Source organism: Neodiprion lecontei, chromosome 5 (assembly GCF_021901455.1).
Source record: "Neodiprion lecontei isolate iyNeoLeco1 chromosome 5, iyNeoLeco1.1, whole genome shotgun sequence".
NCBI lineage: Eukaryota > Metazoa > Arthropoda > Insecta > Hymenoptera > Diprionidae > Neodiprion > Neodiprion lecontei.
Genome location: NC_060264.1, coordinates 22,711,209 through 22,734,457, shown reverse-complemented (window position 1 = coordinate 22,734,457; position 23,249 = coordinate 22,711,209). Strand labels below are relative to the sequence as shown.

At 34.0% G+C, this 23,249-nt stretch overlaps 1 protein-coding gene across 19 annotated transcripts in view; it reads right to left on the bottom strand.

Moving 5' to 3' along the window:
* Positions 1-23,249, bottom strand: part of LOC107223117 (protein muscleblind) — a 282,556-nt gene that overhangs the window by 28,530 nt on the left and 230,777 nt on the right. For 12 of the 19 annotated variants that reach the window (XR_006904567.1, XM_046740801.1, XM_046740800.1 and 9 more), the window contains 2 exons: positions 10,271-10,489; positions 110-277 (listed from right to left, as the gene is read on the bottom strand). The exons of 3 other annotated variants lie outside the window; for them this stretch is intronic. Coding sequence is in view for 15 of the 16 variants with exons in the window: in XM_046740801.1 (XP_046596757.1) it covers positions 110-277; positions 10,271-10,489 (387 nt within the window). In the remaining variant the exon portion in view is untranslated. The remainder of the gene's footprint in view (positions 1-109; positions 278-10,270; positions 10,490-23,249) is intronic. 4 more of the 19 variants (XM_046740803.1, XM_046740806.1, XM_046740807.1 and 1 more) reach the window with 4 other exon arrangements.

Here is a 23,249-nt window from a genome sequence, read left to right as displayed (position 1 = left end):
TTACCGACTGCTACTAAAAAAGAAAAATGAAGAAAAGAGGAAAAAGAAGTAGTAACGTTTATAGATAGTAGTAGAAGTAATAGTGTACTCCATGCGAAAGCTGTGGTACCATTAGCAGGTCGTCATTGGGATCGCGCATCCGTTTCTTGCCGAGTTCGACGGCGGCCATATTGGCTGCAGCGGCCGCTGCAGCTGCGTTCTGGAGTCCCGTTGGCACTCCTGGCACTCCTGCGACGGTGCCCATTCCCGGTACATTCGTCTGCACAGTCGCCGTCTGCTTTAATGCGTGTTTTTTTTTTTTTTGTTCCACATGGTGTTTTTTTTTTTTTTTTTTTTTTGTTCGTTTAGTAACGGATTTTTTTCCCCAGTGTTCCCAGCGTCGGTTTTGAAATTTTGTTACCGTTGATTGTTTCGTTTTTTGAAACGGATAGACGACGACGAAGTCGACGAACGTGCGATGGTCGAGAGCATCGTGTTTTTGTAGGTATTTTTTTTTTTGGTTTTTTTTTTTTTTTTTTTTTTTGGCAGAACGGCATTTGGCGGCAGGCGTTAATTGGCAGGTAGAGAGCGAAGCGCACGGGGCGGCGGTATGTGCAGGTTTTTGTTTGGTAATGTTCAGCAACAGCGGCAGCAACAGCAGCAGCAAGCATTTTTTGAAGCATCGCCAGCGAGAGGACAAGATCAAAATCAAAAAAAGAAAAAAATACTAGTTGAGGCTCCGGCACAGAGAATATATATTTATAATACATAGATATATCAATAGATTATACTTGGAAAAAAAAAAAAAAAAAAAAAAAAAAAAATCATTCCCTCGAACGGTCAATTAAGTAATACTAATATAGGTATCGTAAAATATGTTGCGATTCGATACCATTTTTTTTTTTTCCCTATACAGATTAGTATAAATTAGTATCAAAGTTTCCCATTCAATTTCATACGATGTATCCATACGTAGGTGGCATATATGAGTTACTTGTATACGTCTCTTAAACACGCAGCTCTAAAATTCGAAATAATTCATTCCCAGTAAACATGAGCCGGTTAAAATGTGGTTGAAGAAACGTTAAGGTCGTATAATTATGGTATAGGTAGAAAATATTACCGTGTTCGATATACGGTAATTTTTCAGTAAAATATTAATCGTTGTCTCTCCACAAATATTATACGATTTTCATTACACGTACATTTAAACAACGGTTTCTAGACTAATAATCAACGTTTTGTTTACTAGTTCAATTGCTAATTTAAATTCGTTAAAAACCGGTATATTTGTAGATATTAAAATACAAATTTTCTACGTTTCATCGTCAACGTTTTGTTGTGGTAAGCGAGATTCGTAGTATAAACGTGTGGTAAAACCGTTTATATTTCTAGTCTTATGAACAGTTAATATACATGTTTTATTCCTTCACCGGTACCACAAGTTTAACGTTTCATTCACTGCTTTTCTACAACATTTAAACAACGGTTTCTAGACTAATAATCAACGTTTTGTTTACTAGCTCAATTGTCAATTTAAATTCGTTAAAAATCGGTATATTTGTAGGTATTAAAATACAAAATTTCTGCGTTCCATCATCAACGTTTTATTGTGGTAAGCGAGATCCGTAGTATAAACGTGTGGTAAAATCCATTATATTTCTAGTCTCATGAACAGCTAATATACATATTTTATTCCTTCACCAGTAACACAAGTTTAACGTTTCGTATAGTTACCATACCTTGCCAATATGTTCTCATTAATTGTTTAATAATTAAGTCAATACACTTTTGATCTACTGATCACATGTGATACGTGAAAATTACGTCGTACATAGACTTGTCATATCGATACACAGAATTATATACCTACTCGGGCCGAAACGTAAACAAGATTTGTTTCGTACCTTTCTGACCTTCATATCCAAGAATACTACCCTTTTCAACATAGTGAGGGCAGGAATCAACTTTTACATCATTTACTTACATATTGCGATGTTTGAATTTGGAACTATAATCATTATATTCAAGTTTTTCTCATGTTAGCAGTGACTAAAATTCAACGTTTTGTTATCCTCCTCAGCACGTTTTTCTGATTACCTTAAATTTTGTAAACAACTGGTCATTCGATTTCCAATCTTTTTTTTCATTCGATAAACTAGTAAGTATCATCAAAAATATGAAAAAATTCAGGTGACATAACACTAGAAGTGATAATTTTATTCTACGTAATATTGTAAAGTAGAACAATATGTTACCTCCATTTTTTCAAATTCTTTTCCTTGTGTTATTGTTAATTTCCCAACATAGGAAAAAAAGTTGAAAAATCGATGAACAGATTTTTTTACAAAGGTCACCAAGAAATTACGTAGTTGAGCATATAAGTGCATCCCTTCGCGGCGTCTTTATTAATTGTAAAACATACGTTTTCCTATACCATAATGTATATATTGGAATAACCCATGCTAGCAAAGCGAGTGGCCGTAGATGAAGCTCGTGTACCATGGATGTTACATATACGTATAATGAGCGCATGTGTCAAACGACAAGCGGTCGCGAAGAATCGAGAATGTCCTAGCGTGAAATACTCGCGCCTCTTCTTCTGCCTCTGATTGGCTCGCTAGGTCAGCGTGTTGTAACTCGTACGGTTCCTGCACGCTGAGAGCCGAGGACGACGCGCCAGAATGCCCTCCCACCACCGTTCGCGAAGGCTCTCAGCTCACGCGATCAGTGAATCAGTCTAATTTGACCAACTTCCGAGGTCAGTGCACGTCCGTGTTTATGTGAGCCTTCGATATAACTGATCTATGCAATGTAGGTATTTGTAAAAGACTGTGTATATATTACATCCCAGTCAAGTTTCACGGATTAGCAGTGATATCAGGAAAGTTAATACTCCAACTGCGGTCCAATATTGGTTAAAACTTGCGTACTGCGTACCTAGAAGACGCCCTCTATAGCATCTGTGTTCTGTGTTGAAATAATGTGCCAATACTTTTTATTGTTTTACTTTGTCAGGATTGTGATTTTTTACCTAGTCCCGAGATGAAAGTTAACAATTTTCCTCGTTAGGGTATAATCATTGTATGATTATTTTGTTTCATGTTTTATTTGTTATCAAACCTCTTGTATCGGATATAAGTTTTTGTTTGTTCATGTTTACTTAATTTTACTATTTGCTATACTTCTATACTCTTGTGAGTACATCTGTACAATTGAGGTATGCGTATATGTAAAAGACTGTATGTTTATTTATACATCCCAGTCAACATTCACACAGTTACATCGTTGGCATAATAAAATGTCCGCATCAACGATACAGACAAACTGGTATATAAAAAACTACTGTTATGTTTCAGATACATTGTTAAAGCGGATATTTCGATACGTGTGCAATGTAACTATTGTCATTGTTGCCTTGGATGAAAGTACCTTATAATAAATATATATCATGTTTCGCAAAGGTGTGTGCTTTATCTCATTTAGTTGTCCTGTATTTCTCATAAGAATACATAGGTGTGGATGTAAAATAATTAATATCATTTAATTGGTGCAAGTTACCATTACTGAAATAGCTAAGAATGTGAGCGTTGCTGTATCATCTAACCCCTGAGATAAGTCCATATTGACCATACAAGAAGCTTTTAACAGCTTGTGCATTAATATAGTACATGAAAAATTATACCGAAAACATATTCTCAAGTTGGTTGTTACACGTTTATCGGAACCGCGTGATATTCGATTAAGTGTATTCAATTAAACGTATAATAATTGTTTACGGATATCGTTTTTACGTTAAATCAACACACATTAAGTACGTGTATTATTATAAAAAAAATTTTCCAATGAACACGCTTATTAAACGTGTTTGAACCACGAAAAATGGTGGCTATAACAGGTATATATTAAACGTCTACGTTAACATTTAAATTGCGTTCTTTCATACTTGTTTCATTACGTTTCCGAAAACCGTAATTTCGACGTTTACTTCAACCGTGGAATATCCGGATCATAATCACTAACAGAAAACGTTGATGAGCGCAGTCGAAAAAACCTATATCAGGGCGGACATTTTTGACGAGAAAAAACGTATGTGCTGAACGATTATTCAACTATATACAACGTTATTTTTCGACGAATTTCTTACGATTTATTTACCAGCAATGTTTATTGGGTTACTATCATTATTATTATTATTATTACTGTCATAATTATTATCATTATTATTATTGTATTATTTAATTTTTCTGCATGAGGTTTTAATATCCTACCACCACGCGTCTCAGGGCATATAAATAAGGATAAATTAAGTTAGCTTGGGTTCGCTTAGATTAGAGGTTTGGATTGAGATGGGTTAAGTCTGAATTGATCAAGTGCCTTGGTGATGTCCTGCGATTAGATGCACGCGTTCGTTTCATTCTGTAAATTGAATTTAGTGGGCCAATTTCCTAAATGGAGTCATTCACATGTTCACTGGCAGCAGTTCCCTGAATTCCGATACAGATAACCTGTAAATACTGAAAGGAAACGAAGAAGTAAAAATAATTAAAGAGGGACGAGACGTTCGACATCCGGTAGAAATCTTGCTGAAAAATAATGATACACAAGATCGTTCTATATTTTTGATCGATTTCTGTTCGATTTCCGCTCTGCAAAGTTTACTCCTCGCTGTTATCGGCTGAGCGCACGATCAATCCTGGAAAGATATTTGTTATACCGATGAGGAAGAAATAAGGACTCGGTAAGGTTTCCCGTCGATCTCTGGGCACGTGTAGCAAATCTTCTCTCTTCACAAGAGAATTGAAATAGGTGACTTGCAGAAAATAACATTACGAGAAATAAATAAATGTATGAATTATTCGTATTATCATCGTCATCATCTGCAGCAACGCTATATCCTGAAAATGAAGAGATGTAAATCAAAAATACATGTGTACATGAATATACTTTGAAAAAAAAAAAAAAAAAAATAGAAATGATAATAATAATCGATCATCATACAGTTTTGTACAGTATATACAGATTTCTTGGTCTTTTTCGCTGCTGATATTTCTTTTTTACAGATTTATTAGTCGTAACGCCTGAGTCAAAGAAGAACAAAAAAACAAATGTATAAAAAAAAATAAAAAAATATCCGTCGATGTCATTGTGTGTACGATAAAGGGTAACATCGTATGCGTTCGTTCGCAAGTTGTTGTGTTAGAAAATGTGAATCGCTGCATAAAAGTTTCTTTTTCGTAAATTTTTTTCATTCAGAGTCGTGTGAGGCTGTGTATGATATGCGTGTGTACCTATAAATTGGATTCTTTCGTGTGTATGTGTGTAATGTAAATTTCGATTTTCAAAGTACTGAAACTACGATAACGATATATGCACATACTTATTTATGAATCAAAGAATTATTCGTGTGCGTGAGAAACTTGTTTTACCATCATCTGTTGTACAATAGTTATAAAGAAAGACAAAAAGAAAAGACACTTGTACAAAATATCGAGGTAAATTATACTGCGTTGCAATTCTAAAGAGTGCATAAATAGTTACGTGAAAGTCAACTTTTTACAATTTGTAAGAAAAAAAACAAAAAAGAAAAAAAAAAAACAACTAACCATCAATTTTCCGTCCCAGTGCTCAGTTATCTATCCTTAATTATTGTCAATTAATGCATGTAAGACGACCAAGAAAAAAAAAAAAAAAACTCGAATTCAAAACGGACGGATACACATTGATAGAAGCAAGTGAAGAACAGATAAATGTAGATATTTTGGCAGGTACAAAACTTAATCTGATGGAAATGAAGAAGAGATGCACCCTTTGCGAACTGTAACCCATAATTTTCTGTTTTCATCTTCGCTAATTGTTTTTTTTTTTTTTTTTTTTTTCTTTTTCTTAATTTTTTGTTTTAGAGAATAAGACTTCCCTGCCAACAAGCTGGACTGCGACGAAAATCCGGTCGGCGTACCCGTCGTTCGTTCGGGGGAGGGGGGGGAGGATTTTCGTGTTTCCTGTTACTCGGCCCGCCTTGAATGACTTGAGATAAAGAAGTTGCTACGGGGGCAGAGCGACTGACTCGGCCCCGAGGTTTTTCAATCCGGGAAATTATTTTTCTGCTCTTTCACTGTTTTTTTTTTTTTTTTTTGTCTTTTTTTTTATATTTATTTTTTATTTTCTTTAGAAGAGAAAGAGGAATAAATCAGAGAAGGTAAAAGAAAGGGAAAGAGAGAAAGAGAAGACGAGATACACTGTGTTTCTCTCACACATACAAACACTATCCTTTTGTTGACGTGGCCGAAGAGTAGCTGTGGAATCGATTTAGCGGTATCAACGTAATCGAGAAAATTATATTAGGTTTATACCGTTTTTTTCTTTTTTTTTTTCTGTTGGAGAATTTTACTTTCGCATTTTTCCCTCTTTACATTTTGCACAACGATGCTTTCACTCAGCCACTCACCCGGTATTCCAATTCGATGCACCTCGTCGTAGTTCCTTACTTGCTTTCGAGATAAAAACGGATAACAATTGCGTTAATTTTTTTTTTTTTGTTGTTATCGCCAACGACAAAGAAAAATATTTTTTCCATCACCTTACACGTCACAAGATATACAAGCGTGTTACTTGAAGATAGAGCCGTGCCTCAAATGACTAGCATATGGTTAGGTAACGTACCAGTAGAAAATGTTCTCGACTCATATTGTATACTTACTTGAATTAATTTTGTCCAAAAACTGGTGACGTCTGTTTTCTTATCGTTTTTTTCTTTTTTTTTTTTTTGCTTTTTTTTCCGGTTCTCATTTTCGTGTCGACGAAATAGCACTGATCAAAATAAAAATAGAAACAAAGATAAACTGCAGAGAGCCAATCGAGGCACAGCGATGAAAAATTTTTATTTATCGGTATTTAAAAGAAAAAAGAAAAGAAAAAAAAAAAAAAATGGAAGAAAAAACAAACGAACAAAAGAAACTATCTTCACATTCGAATTGCCATTGCGGTCCTCTCAGATCCGTGCTTCCCAACAGCGAGTTTCGATTTCATTGCGGTCAACTCACGCAGCGTGATCTTCCTTTTTTTTTTTTTGTCGCGTTCGTTAGTCGATAAGAACAGTTTTTTTTTTTCTTCAGTCACTCTTACAATTTCACCCTTTTAAAATTTATCTGGTATTTTTTTTGTCACCAGTGGCATCGCTCTAGTGCGGTAGGTATAAAAACATAATATGCATTTTACATACACATAGTTTCGAATGATTTCGCGATGCGTTATTATTATTATACATCACAACCCCGTGATGATGTAAGAAAAAGTTTTTTCCCCTCTAAATTTGACGTGTGCCGTTGGTTGTTTGTATTTTTTTATTTTTTTATTCCGTTTTAAAAATTTCTTTTTATTTATTTTTGGTCCGTTTCATTTTGTAATTCCAATGTCGCGGTGTGTATAAATAATATATATATATATATATATATATAGGCGTTTGTGTTGCAGTGAAGGCGCTGGGGTTTTGGGGGGTTCAGCAAACAGCAGCGGGGGTTTTAGCTGGGGTTTCGTGCAGCGCAGCTTGTCAGCAAGGTTGGCGTGGTTGTGTGCGTGTTTGTGTTTATTGATGTGTACTTGTGCTTGCGCGTGTGTGCCTTTCACAATTAAAAAAGAATCACGTCTAGTTCTAAATCATTTTGTGGCAGTAAAGTGCACCGTTTTTTTTTCAATTATTTTCGATTTTTTTTCTGTTCTGTTCAAGGATTCAATATTTTCACGTTTTACACTCAGGTCCTTCGTTATGCTTCTGCTGACAAAGAAAAACGAATCGGAATAAAGAGAGAGATCAACGAAATAACGAACAGGCACGAAATTTCTAATTTATAACAGATCATGGAAATTTGACTCTGGACAATTGAGAAATTTAAAATAAAAAAAAAAAAAAAAAAACATTAAACGAGAAACAACATCGGATTACTGGCGAGTCACAAATGTATCAAGTTATTATTATATTTTTTCTCAGATACTCAATTAAGCAGAAACGTTTGGACTACGTGACTACATTCAGAGATTATATTGAAATTAAACAGTCGCTAACAAAGAGCCAAGCCAACTTTTATCTGTTAACAAACCAGATAAAATATACCTGGCGCCGTATAATCGTATTTTGATATTATATAGTAATCGGCAGATCGTTTTAGGTGAATTTTATAAATATCAAAGCATAGAAAAACCTGGCGCAAGAAGTCGAGCTATCATTCCGTCGCATCAACTCGATTTCTGGTGGAAAATAACTATTGGAAAGTATTTCAAAGTGGAATACGATTGTTTTTCGAGTCGGAGATATTTTCTTCCGCTAGATGGCGTCTTCCGGTTTATGATGGATTCCGATATGATACGAAGTGACGTAACGTGATGTGACACTGTACGATAAAGCTTGATATAATGGAAAATTATCCACACGACGATGGTGCCCAGAGACAAATCACATGTGAATGCATAGGTGTAACATATTTTTGATTTGGTATTACATTATGTGCAGGTAAAGTGGTGGTCAGTGTGTATGAGGTCATAGTGGTTATGCATGTACAGGTATCGGTATATATGTATGTATATTGCACCTTGGTATACATAATAATAGGTATATAAATATTGCTGGCGATAGGCTTGCGCTAGAAAGAGAGAAAAATAGAGAAAAACAACAGCGGTGGTTTCGACGACGGTGACGGTCAAAAACAGAGACTTTTTTTTTTTTGCCCTTGTTACAGGACCTACATAATATATATCTAATAAATATACATAGAGGAGGGTATCTCTACATATCTATTGAATAGACAATGTAAGTATATATAAATACAACACAACACACTGCTACTTTTTCATTTAGGTATATACATGGTGATAAGAAGTAAACTACTGACGAGAAGGAAAAAAAAACAAAAAAAAGAAAAAAAAAAGTGTAATCCGAAAGGAACGGAAAAACACAACGATAAAACTAGAGGTCACGACTAAACTTCAAAGACACAGGATTTTTTCGGGATTTATCAGGTACTTTTTTTTTTTTTTTATGTTCCAAACAAAGTTTCTACACACGAACACAAGTTGAAGCACAGATTATATAAAGTGGGTCTGAGAGGCGCGGGAACGGGAGGAGAAATTTTCGTAATTGATTGAGCGATAAAAAGATTGGTTCAAACAAAATATTCACATGTAGCAAGAAACGGCGTGAAAAATAGAAAATAGGAAAAGTCTAATCGCAGTGCAGCGATTTTTTCTTCCATCTGCTCATTTTTATTTTTTTTTTTGGTTCTTTACATTTCGTCTTACGAATAATCGAAGATTTCGGTGAAACGGAAGGTATACACAGAAATCATTTGAGAATATTTCACGCGCTTTGATTGACAAAGTGAATAATTCATGCGAAATAATAGAAATTAAAATGACGATGATAGTGATAATATTGATAACCGTCGGAAAATACAGATAATCGTATGTGACCACTTTCAAAACGACCACTGCGCTACGTTTATCCAATGATTACCATTTCACAGTCTATTTTCAATTTTCTTCTTCTTTTTTTGTAAGTAATTGACTTGATTTTAATTCTTACCTAATAGAATGTACATTGAACACATGGATTGTTAGAATAGAATAGATATAGAGAAGAAAAGGCTGAATCAGTGTGCGTGTGTAATAATTTTGGACGCCACACCAATATCTGTGTGTATTCATATGTAATGTGAACAATTTGTAAGTATACAAGGACTAGGAGTACCCTGATATAGTGTTATAGTGTTACAGATTGCCTGGAGAGACGTATAACCAGCCATATAATATAGTATACAATATATACCCATATGCATTGGCGTAAAAGCAGCGCAGCAGCGCGGCAGCGGAAGCATTTTGAGAGAAAAAAAAATTTCGCGTATTATTGGTTCCGGTTTTTTTTTTTTTTCTTTTCCCCTTATAATTCGTTTCTCAACAACGCGCAACAAAACGGGATATCACAGTAATGATTCGCTGGGAAAATGTAACGAGGGGGAGGTGGGTTGAAAGCAAAAAATACTATTGATCAGAAAAAGAAGTAACACGGACGGTGGAATGGTTAGTAAAAAAAAAAAAAATCAATAAAAAAAAAACCGTGGAACGAGTCAAACAAGAGAAAGAAGATGAAGTGGAGCCCGAGCGTGGTATTAGCTGCTTGAGGTGATGCTGCAGGGTGAGAAATAGCGAGGACAGGAGAAAGTAGAGAAAGAGAGATAGATAGAGAGAGTGAGAGAGATAGACAGAGAGAGAGAGAGAGAGAGAGAGAGAGAGAATGCATTACCGCAATGCTAGCCCGAGATTGTGCGGCCTTAATGTGGGCTTGAAGGTGCAGAGGGGGATGGAAATAGCGGCAGGGGTCTCGATTGCATCGGCCCTTGACTGCGTCCATGCAGACCGTCACAGAGCCGTCCTCGTTCGCCTGCACCGTCTCCAGGGGGTGCGCAAACCGACACTCCGTCTCGCCGCGTTTGCACGCCCCGCGCTGGAACTCACGACATACCTACAGCAAGAGCGAACACGCATGGCATGGCAATCGCACGGCAACTATACTTTCTATATTGCTTTTTAATGGTGGTGGTGGTGGTGGTGGTGGTGGTGGTGGTGGAAGTGATTTTCGAGGTTTTTTTTTTTGTTTTTTACGAAAGAGTGGGTCGGGGGGCTTTCGGTTACCTCAGCATTTACTTTAGCGATAATTGTTTGTGCTGGTGGTTGTTGCTTGCAGCGATAGACATTTTACGAGAGCCTTTCGTTGCAAGACCGCGGTTCTGTAGCGAGACTGATCGCGTCAGTTTGATCACCGAAATCAATTTGGACGGTTTGTAACACGTTTCGTAGACTCAAGGTCGAGAGAAATCGGCCTGAGACCGAACGGTCTTATAACGAGAGACGGTGTGTGGTCACAGAGAAAAGTGGTGAAAAAAGACATTCTCATAATACTCTGCGATCACCTCATCAACGTACAATATATCCTGCATCTGGTGGCGGATCTGAGTAAGCTATGAAATTGTAGAAGAATCGGAAGAGGGAGAGAGAAATATTCCCGTTATTCAATCGGTAGACTCGGTAGGGACTCGCGTGTTTTTACTTCTTCTTGACCAGATGCAGAGACCGATGAAAGCGACAGAGAAACGGAGAATAATATGAGAATAACGAAAGTGTGGAGCATGAGGCACGTGACGCGAAAGAAGATGAAAAATATAGAAAAGAATAAATAACATGTATGGATCAAATTTATATATATATACAACATTCATGAATAAGCGACGAACTGGTCTTCTAGTATACGTGGGTATACGAGTTCTTTGGATTCAGATAGCACTCAGCCACCAGCCTATACTACGTGAGGGTGTATGGGCAGTTAGCTTTTTAAAGGTTAGGGTTAGGTCGGGTTAGGTTAGGTTACTCGCTACAGCGGACCGTGTGTTAAAATGATGCTCGAGTCGATTTTGACAAGAAATTAATATATTTCCGATACGATGCTACGCGGTGGATTGTTCCGTTGGGATTCGATGATTTATGAGTAATATGATCTAACGAAGTCACGAAAATCGTCAAAATCTAGAAAAAAAACTGACTTTTTTGTGTCTATGGATCAGTTATTTTGATTATTCTTCAAGCTCACGCATCGCTGGCACGATTCGGGCGTGATAAACCCGTTCTACATTCAATGCCAAGCACAAATATGTGAAAAAAATTAAACAAATCGAGTATCGTGCAATAATCGTATCGCAAAAGAAAAACCTTTAATTTTTGGTAATTGGCGCACTATCTCATAGAATTGATGAGTCTTTGAGGTTAGGATGACAGTTTTACCGACGGATCTTGTACGTTTGATTAACGCGCGCTCTGTCCGCCGATCTTGGAAACAAAAAACATGGAAACGTCAATTCTATAAAATCGATGCGATTATTGCACGGACCTCCATTTTTTTTTTACACATCTATGTTCGGCATTGAATGTATAACGGGGCTACCATTGCTTCAACCGCGTCTGTGATGCGTGAGTTTGGGGAATAATGAAAATGAGTGACACGTCACATGAAAACGTCACTTACTCTAGACTTTGATGATTTTCATGACTTTGTTACATCCCATCATTCACACATAAATTATCGAATCCCAAAGAAATAATCCTCTACGTAGCATCGTTCCGAAGATACATTCATTTTTTTTTTTTTCAAAATCGTCTGGTGCTTACTTCTAAGAAGAGTTAGAGCGTGGTTAGGGGTTAGGTCAGGTTAGATCGGGCGATGGTCCTAGGTACTAGGCGCTAGGTACTATGTAAGGTACTAGGTGTGTATGTACTAGGTTTTATAAATAGTGAATTTTTTTTTCGGACGCATAACAATCGTGAGCTGGTATTTGTACAGACACAAAAGCATCGTGTGTTTGTTACGTTGTAACGTGTAATGCGAGATTACTTTAGGCACATGTATACGAAATTTGATGTTTTGTTTTTTGTTTCTTTTGTTTTTTTTCATTTTTCGTCCATTTTTTAATGCATGTATAATAACAATAGGTTTACACCGATAAACTCTTCATCCGTTAATTTCGTTAACTGTTACTTGTATTATTGTTTACGTATGTGTACAATATATCGTACAAATCGCACGGGTGCGAGGTAAAAAAAAAAAAAAAAAAAAAAAAAACAAATTTAGAAAACTGATAGAAAAATTGAAAGTAGAGAAACAGTTGGGAAAAACGACCACGAACGAAAAATAACGTCAAGGCGAAAGGAGAGAATAAAAAATATCTGTCCGCGCACAGCGAGCATTCTATATACTATGCTACCAATGGTATATATTCAAATGTGTATGTATTTTGAAAAATTTGTGTGTTTAAATATTTGTATGATATATGAATAGTAGCACAATATGCACAGTTTTATATGATGTAATATAATTTGTATACGAGGTACGCACAAGCGCACGCACACACAAATATTATATACACATGTATCAGGCGCTACATTGATCGTGAGTTTTTGAAATGACGATTTTAAACGGGCACGATTTATCAACACTAATAGAAGTATAATTGGGATGGATAGAAGAAGATAAGAAAATGCAAACGAACCACATTCGTTACAAAGATTTAGAGGCGGAGGGATTAGTTCTTCTTGAAAATCGCTCGAGAAAGGGATGAAAGAGAAGTTGAAACGTACTTGAGTCGAGGACTCTGCCAAATCTCTTGATGCAGAAAAATAATTTACTTGTAAACGAACCTCGAATATTAATTATATTATTCGTCTGTACCGGACTTTCTACTTTTCTTGTTCTTTTACGCCTCTGTAAAGCATTTGACGTGACAAATTTTTGTAAAGTTTGTACATTTCTTTGTAATTGCAACGAGTTTTCGTACGAAACATTTAACGCGGTTTTTTGCAAAATTTGTGCGAATCAAATCGCTCGATTTAAGAGAAGGTGAAAGAGAGAGAAACGTTTCGTGTTTTCTCAAGAGACAGAGAAGATGGTTTCTATTTATCTACGATTTTGTGTTTGTGCCTTTAGACATTGTTTATAATTACAAAATTCTGTATTGCAAAACTGTGGATAATACAGCAGCAGCGGTAGCAACAGCAGTAAAAGCAACAGCGGATCTGATACGGAATTAGCGCGTACAATTCGCGTGGTATTCGCTTGTGAATTAGAGAAAGGGAGATAAAGAGATGGCGAGATAGAGAGAAGAGAGATGTAAGCATGTATTGGTGTGAGTGTGCGCATGTGTGCCTGTGTGCGCATATAACAAAGATAGAAAGAAAGAGAGAGAGAGAGAGAGAGAGTGAGAGAGAGAGAAAAAATTATAGATCATATCGGCTGAAGAGGCGCATGCTAGGTTTTAGGCCCCCTGATCGATCATATCAATCGATTGAATTATATTCCTTCATATTCCCTCAAGTTCCGTTATCACATCCGATACATTTGAAAAATTTTCCCTCTGTGATCAACGCTGTGAATTGCGATTTGCTACCTTTCATTGGTTGCGTTTGTTCTCGATAATACATATTAACATGTGGGCATGTTTGCTGTCTAATAATCTGCCGATATACCGAGAATGTGTGCCTATTTTGCAAATATGTTATGGCAAACATAACATGTGCACGTGTCGCACGGTCCCTATAATAATAGCGGTAAATAAACAAATCGATTGTAATTTTATTCTCCCATCCTTTTTGCCAGAAGATGAAAAAAGTGACCAAAGAAAAAAAAGAAACGTGTGCAAAAATATGCACGTAATAATAGTGGTAATAATAATAATAATAATAATAATACTAATAATATTAATAATAATCGTAAATTCAAACTTTGTATTTCATCTTCATCCCTAACAATTGTACATATACAATTACTAACTTCATTACACATGTGGTTATTATTATTATTATTCTTTTGTTTTGGTGATTGTATCTTTATCGGAAAACAAAAAATTTTTGTAATTGTGACGCGTGTGTTGTTTCTGTTTTCTTTTTTTTTTGTTCGCTTGTTCGTTTATTTGGTTAATTTGGTTTTGTTATTTTAATATTTTCGATTTTCGGTGTGTACTTTGTTTTCTTCTTAAACGTTTCGATTCGTGTTATATTTTTGTTGTGTTGCGGTTTTTTTTTCTTGTTTTTTTTTTTTTTTTTTACATCTGTTCGCTTTGTTATAATCGACTCGGCTGAAAAGAAAGATCAGTGCAAAATACTACACACACAACATCTAGACGACGACGATATATTATTATTGTTAGCATCATTTCAGTGAGGAAACCAATCTTGAAAAGTTTTTCCGAGACAAACTGGAGGGAACAAGAAAAAAAATAAAAAATTCACCACAGTCATTTTTTTTCTTAACAGCAATTTTCAAAACGTTTTTTTTTTTTTCACATAATATCGTCGTTTCAAGAATGGCTCAATCATTTCATTTCATGTACCCAGGCAATAAAATATTTATACATACACAGTATAGTACGTGAAATACTTCCAAAAAAAAACGTAAATAATTCAAAAAAAAAAAAAAAAAACAATTAACGAAGAAATTAGATAAGTATTAATACTCGTATACATGGCACTGAAAATTGGAAAATTTGCAAATTAAACACGTACAATTAGAACATAGCGAGTTATTTTGTTTTTCTCTGTCTTCCATATAGATTTATATAAATACATATGCAGGTAAAGAGAAAATAAGGCAGAAATTCTAAATTGGTCTAATCAATCCGGCAGCGCATGCGGTGTTTTTTTTTTTTTGTATTTTTTTTTTTTCTCTTATTTTGCGCATATAGTTACACATCAAGCTCCATCCTTCTCTATATGCAATATTACGTAATACAGCGCACTCTCTCAATAGGGCCGAAACGGTACGAGGAGGGAAACGATTTTCCAAAAGTCGCAAACTCTCTCATTGCCGGTAATTTTATTTTACTGTTAGCACACATTCGTTGTTATTGACACATATGCCCCCCCCCCCCCCCCCCCCCCCTGTACGTGATTATTCACGCGAGAGAATTGTGCTTCAAAGATAAAATTGGCCCGGGGAGTGGGGGGACAGTAATCGTATACGAAAGCGGGGAAGCGGCCCTATTGAGAGAGCGCACTGTACAAACAATAATATTACGTGTATGCGTGGCTGCAGAATAAACGATATTTCACCCATTCAAAAGAATGATTCGAATTAAAACGAAAATAAATTAACTGCAGAAAATTGGTGTACATAATGAAACGGTAACAAATACGTGTACGTATGTTAAACGTATAGATATATAGCTGCGTGTGATGGAGAAAAAATAAAAAAAAAAAAATAATAATAAACACATTACTTGGCGATTATTGTTTTTCTTTCTGTTTTTGAAGCAACAGCGCATGTAAAAAAAAAAAAATAATTTCAAGCGAATTCATTTAGTTACTATCATATTGCTGTTACTAATGTTACTATTTCTGCAGAGGTTTTTACGTGACAGAGTTACAAAGTTAAGCCGCATTCTAATAATGCAATACGTCTATAATTTCAAGTGTAATAAAATAATCGCGAATAAGAAGCAGGGTTTTTACTGTTCTTGTTTGATGCGACGTATGCCCAGCGGAAGAAAGAAATATTGCGAAAAATTGTTTCTCCGTATATACGATAAATGAATAAAATATATTTGTTCACATACGTACACATACGTATTACACAATAATATATTTTTGCGTACGAAATAGGAAGCGTTTGTTGTTTGTTGACGTAGGGTTCTTTTTCCCGATCTGCAACGGTTAGAAACTCCACTAACTAAGAAAGTATATTACAACATAATGCACTAATATGTTATATTTTAATATGCAGTGATATAATACGGATATGCGACAGATTGCACGTTAAGTATGGCGGTTGGAAAAAAAAGAATGGTGAACAAAATCTGAAAGAAAGAGTGAGAAAATTCACTACGGTAAAAAATAGAAAGAATTTTCGAAATGAGATCAAATTGTTGCATTTTTGTTATGATTTTAGAATAAATCAAGAAGCGGTTCATCATTTGTAGCAAAGAGTGAAACATCAAGTTATCATTGTTATAGTAAAATAAGTGGAACAATCCTGATTACAAAAACTTGGTTCAGTGTAATGCGCTGAGATATAATTTTTTCGGTCTTCCTTCTTTTTTTCTTTCCTTTCCGAGTATGCCGCCTACTGTAAAATACGACGCGTCACTTTTCTAACTTCAATTATATAATGTATATGGGGCATTCCACGTCAAACCAACGGGTCATAAATTTTTTGGTCTGTTTAGGTCAAAACTGATAGGTAATTGATGTTACAATTGTGTGAAAAAATAAAACATTTACGCCCCGAACCTAATAACATCACGAATACGGGTAAACAAATGTGAAACAGTTTCGCTTCTTTTTTTTTTTCTACCATAAAAATACGCGAATGTTCAAAACTTCGTAATGATTTTTGAATGTTCAAAACTTCGTAATGATTTTTGAATGTTCAAATTATTACCTGAGATATTTAGCAACAAACGAAAGCGTAGATCAATTTCAACTGTCGATCAGTATTTAATCAAGTATTATGTGATGCAAAAGTGCGGTTATCGAATTGAAAAATTAATAACAACGATGAAAAGTCACATAAATTCGGTGAAAGTAACGAACTGAGAAGAAAAAAAGAAGAAAAAAAAACGGAAAGATTGTCAACTATCACAATAAACAGGCAACAGGCAATTATATATCATGGTATAAATGCAATATTAATAACAATAATTATCGGTATTCGAGGTGGTTTGTATTATAAACGTATATGTATATACACACACACATATGTATATATATATACATACATATGTATGAGTTTATATACCTATACGGAGGGTTAAGTTAGTGCAGATTAAATTTCTCAAACCAAACAAATTAAAAACGTAGTTATTCTTTCCTCATCCTCAGCGTTTGATGACTTGAAAATTTTTCCCCGTCATTTTTAGTCTTCTGCTCACCGAGTTTTGCATCTTTTACTTTATAAATATAAGTATTAGTCAATGAAAGCGAGGATGAGAAAAGAGACGGAAAAAAGATCGAGGTTTGCAGAATGATAAAAAAAAGAAGAAACAAGAGCAAGAGACCGTTGAATAAAAAACCTTAAACGAAAACTGAAATTTTATCAAACGTAGTTTTTTTTTCTTTTGCTAAACACACATATATATGAATGTAATATATGTATATCAATAAGAATAATAATAATAATAATAATAATAATAATAATAATAATAATAATAATAGTAATAATAATCATGAGTTGCAATAAATACAGTCTACGCGTTGGTGGTTTGTTTTTAGTTTCAATTATATTCGTTTTATTTGAAATTCCAATCATCATCATCATCATCATCATCATAACCATCATAATCAAATTTTCAAAATTTCTTCCTTTTATCTTTCTCACGAGACCCGAACTTCATGTGCGAGTCACCGAATACATCATCATCATCATTATCGTAATAATAATAATTATCTTCATAATTATAATAAAAATTAATCATCCTCATCATATACCATCATCACAAATATTATTATTATTAAAGTTTTTTTTTTCCATCGTTGTTCATCATCATCATTATTGTTATATTGTTATTATTATTGTACTGTTATTAATTATATTGTTGTTATGGTTGTTATTAATGTTATCATTACTTCTTTATGCAATATTACTACATCAATTTACCGTCATTATCTCATTATTTTATTTAATATACATTATACATAGGTATATGTATGTATGCATACATTGTTATCGTTTTTTTTTTCTTGCTTCGCCAATTTATTTCGCATATCTTGTTTTTTCCATCTATCGTCAGTTCTCACGATTCCTTCGTTTTTCTCACATTTCATTTTCACTGGCGTTGTCGCTGTTGTTGGTGTTGTTGTTGTTGTTGTGATTATTATTTTTATTATTATTAATGTTGGCGTAAACTTGTTTTTAAATAAATATTATTAAATTATAATTCGTGTTATGCGTGTTGAACGAAACTGGTTCACATAACGACTCACTTATGGATATATATTTATTTATTTATTTATTTGAAGTATACACGGACAAATTGAAAACTACATGTATATGTATATACATATAGAGAGCAAAAGTGATGCAAAACTAAAACGAATAGTTTAATAATAATAACAACAACAACAACAACAACAACAATAGCAACATTAATAGTAATGACAAAAAGAAAAACTGTGACGATATCTTATTATGTATACGTGTATATGTAAGGAAAAAGAAATTCTGAAAGTGTGAAAATTACTGTTCTCTTTTGGTTTTCAGACGTTCGTCGCAGTTTTTTCTTCTTCATCTTTTTTGTTCTTCCTCGTTTCTGTAAACGTATTTTCTGGAGAACACGTACAATTGGGTCGTGAAAACGAGTCTCGGTCTCGGCCCAGCTCGCTCCACCTCACAAACTGCAGGGAGGTTATACATCGCGTGTCTAATGGCATAATGTCGTAACCACCAAAAATGCGATTTTACCACCTTTTGAATTTTTTAAAAATCATTTTCATTGCAAATGATCAATACGTATAATTCAAGTTTGAAATCAAGTGTTTGAAAATATGAAGGCAAATGGTTGTATGTTAGGTAGATATAACCTTTTTCCATTAATAAGTATACATGAAAAAAATGATCAAAGCAGAAGGTCGTAGCCACTGTTTTTTTTTCTTGCCAATACTCTAAAAACCGTTGCAACGAATAAATTCAGAAATTAGAAAAAAAAAACAAAAGTTCGAAAATAAAACCAGAAGGTCGTTAGCGTAATTTTTTTTTTTTAGCAAACGCTTTAAACACTCCTGCAACGCAAAAAAACTTGAAACTAACAAAGTTATATACAGTGAGGATGTCGATTTTCTGAACATCAATTATACAAATCGTTAAGTAGTGGAATGATAGGAATAACAATAATAATTTTTGGCGGTTACGCCCTTATACAATTACCGTAGTAGATCATTTTTTCAATTTTGCCTTTTGCTTTCAATTGAAGAATTTATACTCGGGCCCAAGAAACGTGGAAAAAATCATTTTGGCAGATACGACCTTATGGAATTAGCGGACAAAAGTTTTTATGGTTGAATCAGTAGTAGAAGGTCGTACATACGATCTTTTCCTAATTAATTAAACCGTCATTCAATTTCAAAGTTTCGGATTATATTTTCATGTTTGAAGCATTGATACGATAAAAGAAACGCCTTTTCGCCTACTTCAGTAGCAAAAGGGCGTAACATGGCGCTTACGAATTTATGCCATTAAACACGGGATATATATATATACACGAGTCTTCTGCGATATATCGGCATTGTCGTCAGAAGTTAAAATATTACTAGGCATTATATAATATTTACAACACGTCCTTGTGGCCGATTAAAAATATAACCTGTGTATGTATACCGAGAATTGTTCTTGGAAAGGACCTGCTTGTAACGCGCACGATTCAACTTGCTTGATTTTGATTGGCTGACACCCGTGTTCGCAGCCTGAAGCAAACCTTCGCTGCTACGAACAAATTCCCTAGAATCGATCGGTTGATAAGTGACAGTCAAACATAACCTCTCGCTTGTTAAGAATAGCCGGGTCACTCTGCCTACCGTGATACTAACATTTTTACGAAGTTGGCTACGCTTATAAACTAGACGAGTTGCAATTGTCGCGGAGTTCTTTTCAAGTAAAATTCTGGGTATATGATATATCATGTGTACGTGTTGGGTCAAATTAGTTTATTTTAAGAGCAGGTTTATGTGTTTATATATTATGTACTTCGAACCCAACGTTTTCACGAACTGGACCACATACACTTTTTTCCCCGATTTCCTTATCGCGTTTGCGTCTTTCTCACTGAACGTTGTTACGTATAATGTATATTTATATTGTAGGTATTTATATTGATATATAGTAATGTATTTGTATTACGATGTACGTGCTGATTCGACCTTCTTACTGTCCAGCTTATAACCTATAAATTTACTGATTCGTTTGCTAAAAGTTACTAATCCTTATGTATATATATATATATATATATATATACACACATAAATAATATGCATTCATTCTTTTACACAGAATTTATTATTACAAATATTAATACACCTATCGTCGTTGTTCTTGTCATTGTCATATTTTCGTCGGTATGTTTGATTTTTAAATTTTTTCCTTTTTTCAATTGTGTTTGCCGAAAAGAAATGTACGTACCTACGATATTCGATCGCGGATTCAATATTTTTTTTCTCATTTCAAGCTTCTTCACGCATAATTATTCACAACGATGAAAATTGAGAAAATCAAGATTATCGAGTGAAAAAGAGATTGTGAATTGTCGATTCGAACTTGAATAACGTATAAATTATAGCTTACTGAAAAAATGTACGATGTACATTTTTATTACCATGGAATTTGCAATGATAATGTTTATAACAACAAATATATATTAAAAGACACGCAAAATATTTCAAATATGAAGATTTTTTTCACCAACCGAAAAATTAATGCTTCATCACGTATTTAGGTATTTATTTATCCGTCTGCCTACAACCGTCCGTCTATCTACATAAAAATTCTTCACTTCGCCTAACAATTCTGTTTTCTTTCTTCGATTACAGAGAGCGAAATTTTCATTTAATCTTACTTCTCTTCCCTATGTAACTATAATAGTTTCATGCCACTTTACATTTTATGTACTTACTTGTATAATTATAATTAAAAAAAAATTACGAATACACCAGTTAATGTATATATATGTATATATATAGTCGTGTTCGTTATCGTTAAGTATTTATTTCCAAACCGTCGTCTATTTTCTTTTCTATAATTTTCACCGATTATCAAATAAACTTCGAGTAACAACATTGGAAAAAAATTGTTATTGTTAAAGCGAATAAAGATAATGATAATAATAATAATAATAATAGTAACAACAACAGCTACAGTAGTATCGTAATAACATTGTCGTGATAGCAAAACTAAAAATCGATCATATCGCGATAGCATTACCTAGTGTTATTTATGTATGCAACACGTCCCGATTATTTACCCTACCGTGATTCGTATTCAGTAGTAATAATGATAACAATAAATGCAATGATCGCAACAGAAAAAATAATAATCGCGAGTGAACATCGGTATAATTTTTTTCTCCTCTTGTACAGATTTTCATACAGTCGACATCACGTGGATTTTATATACACTTGATTCATTTTCATATTTATAAATTATTTCAATTTGCCTGACTCAACTGAGTGTGAAAAAATAAAAGGAAACCAATGAATAAATATCCCGACGTATAAATAAATATATAGATGTGTCTTCTTCCCCTCCGACCAGTGAATTCTTTCGGTTTATATTTATATATATATATGCTATAAAATATTATAGTTACACCTAGTCATTATATGTATATGCCTATCTATATTTACGTGTTAATTATTATGCGTAGATAAATAGCGTGGACGCTGTATGCGAATTGTATTAAATATCTTTCTTCGTCTCTTTGTTCCGTTCCTTATGTTCCGTTCTTTTTTTTTCAAACTTTGATTTTTCACTCCAATTCCTTTGTTTACATAATATCGTTATCGTTATCATCATTAGAATTATCGTTACTGAAGAATTATGCATACTCATATGCTCATTATTATTATTATATTTGTATATTTAATCGATTGCATTAATTAGTATATTTAGTAGTCGTAGTAGTGGTTTCCGTTTATCGTTCATAGTAGATTGTGTGTGTATATTATCTATGTGTTAACTACATACTCGATTTGTTTAGTACGTGATTCTAAAATTTAAAGATTTTGTTGTTTCTCCTTCTGTTTGCATTATATAATCTTTTTAGTGTAGTTGCAGAAATAGTATAGTAGTAGTAGTAGTAGTAGTTTTTTTTTTCATTTTTCATTTTTCATTCGCGTTGTTATTATTGTACAGAATAATGGTATTTTTTTTTCTTTTTTTCTATTAACTTTTCTTTTCGTATCAATTCAAATTGTTTGACATATAAGTTAAGGATATTATTATTATATATATATATATATATATATGTAAACGTCAAACCTTGTATATATACATACATATATATTTATACATGTATAATAAATATCAGGTATATATTATATTCGTTGAACGTTTTCGTGTATGTACCTATATTCACGGCGTTTCGTGCCATAGCTTTAACGACCGACGTCAAATCCTTCAGACAATCCCCAATTTTATCCTAGCTATATTATTCAATTTATATTGTTTTCGTTTTTTCGCTTTCACGTAATTATGCCAAATCTCTGAAACATTGTCACGGTATTTTTTGTTCTCTATCGATGGCCCGTAAAGAACGATTTTAAAAGCTTCAAAAAATTGGGTATCACATTTTTTATTGCAGGTATGTTTTTTTTTCTGTTTTTTTTCTTTGTTGCCCTTTTTTAAGAAATTGGTCGACATTCATTGATAGAAAATAAATTGCACCGTTTCGATTTTATCAGCGATGTGTTTATGCGTGAATTGAAAAAAACATGGGACACAACAGAGCATCGCGGTGAGAAAGATGATAGAAAAACAAAACAAATGATCTTACGTAGGAAATCGGTTATCGAAATTACAACACCGTTCGATTTTTTTTGATATCGATTCGTTCGAAAGAGAGAATTCCAGCTATTTTCATACTTCTTTTTTTTTTTTTGAGTACAGAGATGAAGACAAGAGGAAGAAGCTGGGTGTTTAACTGATCAATCAAAAGAGCAGAGAGAGCGAGAGAGAGAGTGAGAAAAAAAAAATTAAATTA